The sequence below is a fragment of the Esox lucius genome, chromosome 20, assembly GCF_011004845.1.
Source record: "Esox lucius isolate fEsoLuc1 chromosome 20, fEsoLuc1.pri, whole genome shotgun sequence".
Taxonomy (NCBI): Eukaryota; Metazoa; Chordata; class Actinopteri; order Esociformes; family Esocidae; genus Esox; species Esox lucius.
Genome location: NC_047588.1, coordinates 44339762 through 44351317, shown reverse-complemented (window position 1 = coordinate 44351317; position 11556 = coordinate 44339762). Strand labels below are relative to the sequence as shown.

The 11556-nt window shown below is 43.6% G+C and overlaps 2 protein-coding genes across 2 annotated transcripts; one reads left to right on the top strand and one right to left on the bottom strand.

The window, feature by feature from the left end:
* The first annotated feature begins 4540 nt into the window (after positions 1-4540).
* Positions 4541-6102, top strand: LOC114829690 (aerolysin-like protein). Its single transcript, XM_029115480.2, has 2 exons — positions 4541-5107; positions 5707-6102. Exons 1-2 carry the CDS (start codon positions 4589-4591, stop codon positions 6100-6102), a joined length of 915 nt encoding a protein of 304 aa, XP_028971313.2. The 5' UTR covers positions 4541-4588.
* A 120-nt stretch (positions 6103-6222) lies between these two features.
* LOC117593498 (uncharacterized protein CG42266-like) lies at positions 6223-9674 on the bottom strand. The gene is made up of 3 exons (XM_034288897.1): positions 9606-9674; positions 6337-6717; positions 6223-6228 (listed from the first exon to the last, which is right to left on the bottom strand). Exons 1-3 carry the CDS (start codon positions 9672-9674, stop codon positions 6223-6225), a joined length of 456 nt encoding a protein of 151 aa, XP_034144788.1.
* Between the last annotated feature and the right edge of the window lie 1882 nt (positions 9675-11556).

Genomic DNA, 11556 nt, shown 5'->3' with positions numbered 1-11556 from the left:
AAACATGTCATTGACAGTTACAAGTAGTGTAGTTCTCTCTACAGCATTTCTTTTTTGGATATTTCTAAGGGGGAATCATGTACCTATTTTTATTTTTTTTGTGTGCAAATAAATGTCACTTTTATAATAGTTTAAAAATAGAGACTTGTGTTATTATTCCATATTTTTTGTTGTCATTCTGAATCAGAACCCCTGACATACAATCCAAATAGTCTACAAGTAACATCAGTGTTGCCTTTCATTTGATTTCATTTCATTATGCTTCTACATGAAGAGGTTGCCACACAGTAAGCATTTTATTGTCAGCATTTTGTCTGACAAAGTCCTATGGGGAGTTTCCATAGGGCATCTTACAATACGCATGACCATACCTTGGCAAATAATGGTCTAAAGTACTCAATTTCATTCTATATTGATCTGCTTTTGCACACATCTTCACAAGACCTGATGCAAGGGCTCAGTTGTGTTTCTAAAGTCATATCAAGAGACCTAGAGGGCTGAAATGTGGTCAGTTCCGAGATGCTTGTTATCGGGCAGAAAGAAAAAACATGTAGTAATAAAAATTATTTTATAATAGTAATTTTATTTTAATTGTACAAAAGTGTATATGTCTTGTTGCCATTCTGTAGCCTATTCATTGATTTAACATAAATACCTTGTGTTTGTATATTCATTACACCTATCTGGTTCTGTTCAATGATATTTTCATATGGAAGTCCATGGTTTTAATGGTTCATATGTATGCAGTGTCATAACTTTATCTCTGACGTTTATAACAAACCAAACCGTTTGAAAATCGGTAGAAACGTTTGAAAGTTATGGTTATTTAAAAAGTACATGCACCATAAAACACAATGTTACGAGTGAGCGAGCGGCCTGTGGCAAGATGGCCGCCATGTGCGGACGTCGACCTCCATTAGCCTTTAGCGCAGACAAGGTATCTAGCCTTCATATATGATGTCTGTGCATAACAGTCATTGTGATGTCAGCGTTGCATTTCCTCAGTCTGCCGAGTGAGGACGTGGTCTGTCTGTCTGTCTGTCTGAGTGGTGAGCATTGAGCAACAGGGAGCAGTAACAAGGCACACAGCCATCAGCTGTAATGTATGATGGACACCAACTGGCACAGTTGTGAAGTCTGGACCTCTGGTGTTATTCTGTCGTTAACAAACGTTAAAAGGACACACAACACCTGCCTGACTTCTGCGTGACAATCAGGGCCAGACTTAGGGTGTGCCTAAAATGGCATCCTTTTCCTACATCACACACACTTTTAGTAATGTATAGTTTGTACAGAATAGGGGGCCATTTGAGGGGGGGGTTTGGCCATGTTTTAAAGTGCCCTAACCTTGGTAGAACATCACAATCACATGTTATTGTTACACTGTGGTTGTTCAGCCCATACGGCCTTGTTGGCCCAGATCAAACATGTACTCTTAGAGCTCAGAATAAAACGTGATCCGTTATGACCCAGGCCCACTTCAGTGCCATACTGAACTGAGGAAATGCCAAACGAAGCAGTACTTCATCATCATTTGTCGAGTTTAATCAGCTATGGAATTGCATGGTCCCTAGATATTGTAAATAAATATTGTCTAAGCTAATTGCGAATTCTAGAGTTATTCATCTTCTCTATTGTCTTGTGAACACTGGCATCGTGCATCACCCGGGCTGAAGTCACAGAGGTGGTTAAGAAACTCCTCGGTGGCAAGGCACCGGGGGTGGATGAGATCCGCCCTGAGTACCTCAAGTCTCTGGATGTTGTGGGGCTGTCTTGGTTGACACACCTGTGCAACATCGCGTGGCGGTCAGGGACAGTGCCTCTGGGATGGCAGACCGGGGTGGTGGTCCCTCTTTTTAAGAAGGGGGACCGGAGGGTGTGTTCCAACTATAGGGGGATCACACTTCTCAGCCTCCCCGGGAAAGTCTATGCCAGGGTTCTGGAGAGGAGAATACGGCCGATAGTAGAACCTCGGATTCAGGAGGAACAGTGCGGTTTTCGTCCAGGCTGTGGAACACTGGACCAGCTCTATACTCTCTACAGGGTGATGAAGGGTTCATGGGAGTTTGCCCAACCAATCCACATGTGTTTTGTGGATTTGGAGAAGGCATTCGACTGTGTCCCTCGTGGCATCCTGTGGAGAGTGCTTCGGGAATATGGGGTCCTGGGTCCTTTGCTAAGGGCTGTCAGGTCCCTGTACGACCGAAGCAGGAGCTTGGTCCGCATTGCCGGCAGTAAGTCAGACTTGTTCCCTGTGCATGTTGGACTCCGGCAGGGCTGCCCTTTGTCACCGGTTCTGTTCGTAATTTTTATGGACAGAATTTCTAGGCGCAGCCAGGGGCCGGAGGGTGTCAGGTTTGGGGACCACACGATTTCGTCTCTGCTCTTTGCGGATGATGTTGTCGTGTTGGCCCGTTCAAGCCAGGACCTTCAGCACGCACTTGGACGGTTTGTAGCCGAGTGTGAAGCGGTGGGGATGAAAATCAGTACCTCCAAATCCGAGGCCATGGTCCTCAGTCGGAAAAGGGTGGCTTGCCCACTTCAGGTTGGTGGAAAGTGCCTGCCTCAAGTGGAGGAGTTTAAGTATCTAGGGGTCCTGTTCACGAGTGAGGGAAGGATGGAACGGGAGATTGACAGACGGATTGGTGCAGCTTCTGCAGTAATGCGGTCGATGTATCGGTCTGTCGTGGTGAAGAAAGAGCTGAGCCGCAAGGCGAAGCTCTCGATTTACCGGTCAATCTACGTTCCTACTCTCACCTATGGTCATTAGCTTTGGGTGACCGAAAGGACAAGATCCCGGATACAGGCGGCCGAAATGAGCTTTCTCCGCAGGGTGGCTGGGCGATCCCTTAGAGATAGGGTGAGAAGCTCGGTCACCCGGGAGGAGCTCAGAGTATAGCCGCTGCTCCTCCACATTGAGAGGGGTCAGCTGAGGTGGCTTGGGCATCTGTTTCGGATGCCTCCGGAACGCCTTCCTGGGAAGGTGTTCTGGTCCCGTCCCACCGGGAGGAGACCCCGGGGAAGACCTAGGCCACGCTGAAGGGACTATGTCTCCCGGCTGGCCTGGGAACGCCTCGGTGTCCCCTTGGAAAAGCTGGAGGAAGTGTCTGGGGAGAGGGAAGTCTGGGCATCTCTGCTTAGACAGCTGCCCCCGCGACCCGGCCCGGATAAGCGGAAGATGATGGTATGGTATGGTATACTGGCATCGGTCTCTTGTCTTACTATTTTCGTTAGGTGTCTTCTACTACTGACTTTACTGATAGCTACTTTGTTGAGTATCTTATACTTAGGACTACTGCGCTCTGGATAGTCAATATTCTGGTTCAGACCACTGAATGTTCTGTTTCAATCAGTCAATCACATTTATTTTACAAAACCCTTTTTACTACAAAGTGCTTTTACAGATACCCAGCCTGAAACCACAAAGAGCAAACAATAACAGAGTTGATGCACAGTGGCTAGGAAAAACTCCTGGATAAGGACAAATACTAGGAATGAGGAACCAGACTGAGCATTGGCAAGTTCTCAACTGACTGTGCCGGGTGAGAATGTTAAGTGTACATTACATTTTGGGCCATGTCAATGTTTCTGCATGTTCAGTTGATGTTGTGTTGAGGTTGTGTCCAGAGTCTATGAAGCGAATCCTAGTTGGCTGCATGACAAGGACATTGGGGAGGACAAGGACAGGGACAATCAGATGGGCTTTGGGCAGTGGCAGCAGGAATCATCAGGCAGCTTCTTGATCTGGACTTTGGACAGGGACAATCAGGGGGACAAGGACCATCATCATCTCCAACAATGATGAGACCTCTTACAGAAAGGAGGTAAGGAACCTAGCTACATGTTGCCAGGACAACAAGCTCTCTCTCAACGTCTATAAGACTAAGGAGATGATCGTGGATTTCAGGAAGTGGCGGGGGGGGTCACGCCCCCATACCCATTGATGGAGCTGAAATGGAGAGTCTCCGAATTCAAGTTCCTCGGTGTGTTCATCACAGATGACTTCACCTGGTCCAGGCAAGCAGATTCGGCTGATAAATTAAAGACTTTGACATGAAATGAGGGAAGACTGGGTTTCCATTTAATTTTTTGTCTGTCCATAGGTTATTGTAAGTCAAGTGATGCCGCAAACATCTAGTATTGGTTGTTTAAAGATGAAGGAACTATGATGATTGCCCGGCCTGAGTGTGACAGGATTATTGACTGGTATAACTGCAGTTTGATCCAACCCAGCCAACTCAATATTTAGTGTTGCATGGTAAAAATATATTAGCTGTATAGTTTTATACTGCTGGATATATGACAACACTGAAAGGTTTGAGAACTTCCCTTAAATCATATTGCCTAAATGTACGTATTTTTATAAAGCATCTGACAGAATGTATTATGCCTTATGTGACAAAATGAGTAATATATCAAATAATTTATAAATAAAATGTGATGTTGCATCACACAACTCATAAAGGCAAAATGTTCCCATCTCGTTGCTCATGAGGGTAGTTCTTTATTTATTTTAATGTAAATAACATGTACACTTTTACTGAATTAAATGTCTGAATCTTTTTGGGTGGAGTAAGAGGATACATGAATGTATGATGAACATTTCTGTTTCAGGTTACCCAACATGGCAACTTTACTGTATCTCATCGGTGGACAAGGTGGAGGTTCATTTGAACTCACTGGAAGGGACAATGGTGCCACCCTCAAGAAGATTGGAGTGGCAGTGGGCGGCTGGCAGATCAAAGCAGTGCGGGCAGAGCTGACAGACGGGCGTGTGAAGACCTTTGGAGATGCAAACACTTTCCGTGAATTTGAGTTCAGCCTTGGCGAGCGCATCACCAAGCTTTCCCTGTGGGGGAACGGTGCCGGCACGCGTCTGGGTGGCATCAGGTTCTGGACCAGTACAGGCCGGGAGTTCTTTGAGCATATGAATAGCTGGCCCCTGAAGACTGAGTACTCCATTGACGTGGGGTCTGGGGTCTGTCTGGGGCTGCAGGGGAGGTGTGGCGCTGACATCGACTCCATGGGCTTCCTTTTCATCAGCCCCATCAGGACGTCTGTGCTAACCGACATGCACTATACTAACCTGGCCATGATCACACCTCAGGTGAGTGCAGCTCATACAGTCAGAATATGGCAGGACCAGTGGGCCAATACCTTTCTAATAAAGGTGTTTCTTTATTCACTCAGAAAAGCAACTGTAATGGGATCAATTTCATGCATGAAAAACCCTTGTTCTCATAGTCCATGACTGTCAACTCTGATAGAAACGTCTGTATCGAAAATGAGGCATTATGGGAGTTATATCCAGGACAGAAATTGCCATACATTTTTCCTTTTTCTTACAATATCTCTGACAATATCATCTATTATACCCATATTTCAAAGAGCAGATTAATCTCCTATGTGTTTTGGGGCCAATTTATATTGTGAACAGCAACTACAGACACTATTCAGCATTAAAATTATCCTCTTTCTCTTGCTTATTCAAGGTGAATAAATAAATACTTGTTCTAATAAAATGCTTGTTGGCCCACTTTGCATTCCATACAGGAAAACTTGTTGTGTCTTGTCCACTGAATAAACATTATACTTTGATATGGGTAAACACAAACAACATACACAAGATATATAAGATATATAACATTAATTATTACTGAAGAATAATTTTTAGTCTGTGTGTGGGGGGGTGTTTGTTTATTTTAGGTGAGAAAAGAATATATCAAATCGGTGTCTTATCACAACAACACCACTGAGCCTCAAGAACAGACCGTTCAGTACAGCAGGACCGTGACCAAGTCTTCCTCCTGGACCACCACCAATAAGATTGAGTCCACCCTCAGTGTGTCTGTTCAAGCAGGGATCCCAGATCTGGCTGAGGTGTCTACTGGGTGGAGCTTGACCGTGGGACATGAGCAGTCCTCCTCAATATCCAATGAGGAGAGCATAACAGAAGCAGATAACACCACTGTGAAGATCCCTCCAGGGAAGACCGTGTCCATTGAGATGTCAGTGGGACGAGCAGTCATCGACCTCGCCTACTCAGCTGTAGTGAAAGTCACATGCCTGAATGGTAGCGAGCTGGTCTTCCCATCTTTTTAATATTGATTAAAAAGATTTGATTTGATTGCTAATGCAGAGTCCAGTGAACTTGCTGAGTGAATGACTGTCACAGATAAATAAATCATCATTATAAACCTGTTTGTGTTTCCATGTCTCTCCTTAGAACTTAAACGTAAAACAAAATATAAAAATAGTTCTGGAAAAAGCCTTGCAAGTTTTAACCCTTTTATTGAGAATATGTTGGTGAGGTTTAGCAAGCACAGTATGGTGTGCCTCCTTCACACACGGGTAACCCCTGTAGCACTGGGTGGAGTAACCCCTGGTGCGCTGGGTGGAGTAACCCCTGATGCGCTGGGTGGAGTAACCCCTGGGGTACTGGGTGGAGTAACCCCTGGGGTACTGGGTGCAGTAACCCCTGGGGTACTGGGTGGAGTAACCCCTGGGGTACTGGGTGGAGTAACCCCTGGGGTACTGGGTGCAGTAACCCCTGGGGTACTGGGTGGAGTAACCCCTGGGGTACTGGGTGGAGTAACCCCTGGGGTACTGGGTGGAGTAACCCCTGGGGTACTGGGTGGCAGGCAGGGGTGACGGCCCCCTCTCTGCCCCCCTCTGTCTGCCCCCCTCTGTCCTGCCATTGACAAAGTTCTCTTCTGTCTAGATGTTATTTAAAAAATATCATATTTTTCTTCACATAACAAAAGAGTACGCAGTAACATGATAAATAGGCACCCAAGTGAAAAACAGAACACCCCTCTCCTTCCAAATGGTTTTGCCTAAACGTGAAACTTACCGTGAGTCCTGTGTTTAATACGCTGCCCACTGGCTGGTTACCACGTTATTCAAGCGCCTTGGCTAGGTACGTTTATTGCAGCTGCGTGGTATTACAGCCGTTATCAGCATATGAGCAGCCAGCTAGCTAACATACAGCAGACACTGGTTAACTGGTGAGTGTGTTTACTAACATACAGCATACACTGGTTAACTTGTGAGTGTGTTACCTAACATACAGCATACACTGGTTAACTGGTGAGTGTGTTAATTAACATACACTGGTTAATTGGTGAGTGTGTTAACTAACATATACTGATTAACTGTCGTTCAATGTAGAGCTTCAGAGGGAAAATGTCATTTTAGCTTCATTACTAACACAACATCTAGCTAGTAAAATACCGCTCTAAAACAATCTTATTACATGTTGTAAGCCAAAGTCATAAGGACATCTCCAACAGGCAACATACATACAGATAGTGCAGTTTTACTTGCTGCTGTTCTTGTTATTTTCCGTGTTTCAAAGTGGTTCTCCTCAGTGATTGGTCGAAATCTAGCCATGTGATTGATGCAAAATCCAAATAAGGAATTGAAACCAAACAGACGTTAATAACGGCGTTGAGTGAAACTGAACACCGTAAGTTACGGCGCTTATTGACATCCTCAACGCCGTCCCAAACGACGTTTTGGACGGCGGTTTACTAGGGGAACTGCGTTTCGGCAAATGCCACCCTAAAAGAAAGCCTTGCCACCCCTGCTGCCACCCCAGTTGGCAGCAACAAATTAAAAGTTATGGCCAATTTGACAATTTACGAGCCTGAATCTCCAATGTCCGACTGCAGAGAATGCAGCATAAGATGACGCGAAGTGAAGGAGTCACGAGGAAAGGAGACACAAGAGGAAAGAGGTAAAAATGGATTACAAAGTCAAATTTTTTTTGCTTCCCCTCTCACACATCTGCCACTCATCACACATCTGCCACTCATCACACATCTGCCACTCATCACCTGTGTCTTACCTGAATGCCTTTCCTGTGATAATGTCCCTTACTTCTATCATACTTCTGTGAGATCACATTGTATGGTCACTTATTCCTAATATGAACTGTTTCACATGAAACCTCAAATGCATTGACAAAGACATCTATTGCATGAGATTAAGTTTGTCTGTATGAGTTTGTAAATTGCAGCCTGTGCCCTTTTGTTGTGTGTACATACTATTTCTCATCAAACTGTGATAACTGTGATTAAATTCAGTATATATATATGTCTGCCATATGTTGCCACCCCTCAAAATTTCCTGCCCCCCTCTCGCCACCCCATAAATATTTTTCTAGATCCGTCCCTGTCTATAGTGCATTTTCTGGTTTTTCACACGCTTCTTACATTCGTAAAGTATATCATCAAACACTTGTTCAGAACGCCTATAACGACACATCAAACACACGTCCCGAACGCCTATAACGACACATCAAACACACGTCCCGAACGCCTGTAATGACACATCAAACACGCGTTCAGAACATCTGTAACAACACATCAAACACGCGTTCAGAATCGTTTGTGGTCCGTTTGTCATTACAGGCGTTCTGAGCGAGCTTTTTGTTGGTCATTAATGGCGTTTAAGTGCCTTAATTAATGGTCATTAACTGCCTTATTATCGATACACATTCCTGATTATAGTATCTACATGAACATCAGACTTATTGGGCTTAATTCTTGTTCAGCACAAAATGAAACTCTCAGCTTAGACTTTTCTGTTTTTACAACAATGGTTGTTTACAAAAAGCATCACAGTCCACACTAATTCCTTCTGTTAAGCATTCTTGCAAAGTGTTTCAGTGTTTTGCAACCAGTATGGGAAGCAATTCTTGCTGTGATATCATCTAAGGAACATTTCCAGTAATTTATAAGATCTGAATTATTTATTATACAATCATGAGACTTTATCTAAACACTGAGTTGTTATAAATGATAATATGGCCTATGACAGCTTTCCAATTCATTTTGGTCTACCCCTTGTGGAGGCATGCGATCCACACGTTGAAAACTTTTGGTCTAGAGCATTAAAACAAATGACACAGATGTGAATTCCCAGTTCCCTTTTAACGAAAATGGCAAAGAACTGGAGAAATACTAAGATAAAATACACGGAGGTAACTCACCCATAGGCCCACAGTATGCAGTGGTAGTAGCCTGGGTTATTGATAGTATTGATTGAGGGAGAAACGTTTGGACATGGCTGAACAGTTTTATTAGGTATCTGACCCCGACTATTAAAGTCTTAGAAAAAATATCTAGCAATATTCAAAGGCAACATAACCGGAACATTCTGGGTTATGCAACATAATATTCCATAGAAAAAAGGACCTGCAGGAAGTTGGCCCCACACCCAAAGCAAAAAGGCTCAATCGTTTGTTCGTTTGTGCTGGTTTGTGGTATGAACATTTTCATTTGTGCTGATATCATTTTATAGATATAAAAAAATATTGTATAGGTCTCTCAGCCCACCAACATGCTCCAAATTCAACCAAAGTTTGTTTGTGATCCGTTTGGGCTGTTAAAAGTTTAATTTGTGCTGCATGTGTGTTTTATTTATTAGACATTTAATCATAGGTGATGACGTCACACAACCCCCCAACATGCTCCAAACTGACTCAAAATAGGCTAAATTGTTTGTTATCTATTTGTGCCAGTTTGTGCCGGTTTCATTTTTGCCACTGTCTTTTTTGATACAGTAGAAAGAGTAATGACTGCAACCAAAGAACTGCCCACTGCACTCTCTGAGTTGCTCTTACCCTTCTCGGCATCTGCTCCCTTATCCTTGTGGAGGATGTGAAGCATACTAGGGTGCCTCAAGCCACATGTTTTACAAGAGAGACGTTTCCTGCACTCCTTACTCCTTACCAGTACACAAACAGCCAAAACAAATTCTCAGCCTTTTCAGGAAATCAATTTTCTCATTTTGAGATCTCTTCTCCAGCAGAGCACAAAACTCCAACATGTGTCCACCTTTACAGTACAGGCAAGCCCTTTAAGGTGAATGTCCATCTTTAACCTTATGTTCTTTTAGTGTCCTTTCAACTGTAGTAGCAACAGTGGCAAAGCTACTTCCTTTAGCCCCTGAGCGGAGTGAATTTGTCCTGCTGCCTTCTCTATTTGCCACCGACACTGGTACGTCCTGTAGATTTCCAAACACAGGATCTGTCATGATCTTCACTTGACACTCTAGAAAAGTCACAATGTCAGCAAACATAACTCTCCGGCAATGCATTTCCTGGATGTTACATGACACTGTACGCCACTTATCTCTCAGTTTGTAAGGTAATCTTTCAATCACAGTGATCATAATGGCAGGTGTATTCAATTCACACAGACTATGAACCTCTTCCATGGCATTGCAACATCCACGAAAATACTATATACATGTAAAGCCTTTCCATCTTCTGGCTTAATCACTGTCCATGAAGAGACCTTATCCAAATAGGCAGATGCTATCATATGCTCATTTCCAAAGTGTTCATGCAGTAAAGTCTTTGTCTTTGCATAGCCTGAGCCAACAATCAAATGTTGACAGCTCCTGACAAGTTGTTGTGGTTGCCCCCTGGTGTACTGTTCAAGAAAATGCAGGCTGTCTTCAGCATTATCAGACCTTTGCTCAATTACGTGTTCAAAAGACGGCATGAAAGCATGGTACTGTAGAGGGTCACCATCAAATATTTGGATATTTCTTTTAGGCAGTGATAAAATACATTGTTGATGTACTAGCATTGATGTTATCTCATTCTGTGTTTTCATTATAGACAACATGTTGTTCTGGTCACTGTTAATGTTCGTGGAAAACGGTGTATGAACATTTCCATGATTGAACACTGGAAGCGCTGTAGTATTTGGAACTGTGCTCTGTCTCATAAGCTCTGAGGGCCTCTGCTGGAGATAGATGGTATTATCAAACATTTTCTGTTTTGGCCTTCCAAGCTGTAAATCAGCGTTTCCCATTGCTGGTTTTCCCTTTTTAACCTTTCCAAGCTGTGGAACAAAAGTCTCCGCATCAGTGTTAAGAGCTTCAACCATTTTTCCCCTTTTCTTAAAATATGACTCCATACCATTAGATTCATGAGAAACCACACTCTGTACACCAGATCCACAGGTCCTTAAAACATTCAATCTAGCCACTGATGCAGCGATATCGGCTTTAAGCTGAAGTTGTTCCTTTTGCTGTCTTAGTTTCTCCTCCTGCTCCTCAAGAGAATGTTTTTCCTTCAGAAAACTTTGACGGGCAAGCGGAGCAGCCATTTCAGCCTCTGCTCTGAGACGTGTAGATGAAGTAGTGGAAAGGTTTGGTTTTTAACCTTGTTTTCTACTGCTTAGGTTTGATATACTGTCACATGGCAATATATCATCCTAGTCATCGTGTTGAGAAGATGGATGCCGTTGTCCCGTTTTTACATCCTCAGGAATCCCAATTTCATCCCCAGACAGAACTTCCTGATCACATTTAATATTATGAGTTAGCTCTGAACGAGGCCTGTAGGTTTCTGAGATCCATACTTTGGCATCCTTAATAAACCCTTGGCTGTATTCAGCAATGCTTTTGAACCATGCATTTTGTCTCTCCTGTTCATCAGAAGGGATTAAAGGCCTCACAGAGTTGTGCAATGCAGTGGCATTTTCAGACAATTGCAGCAGAACATCAAACTGCTTTAACTTGTGAAGCATTTTGATC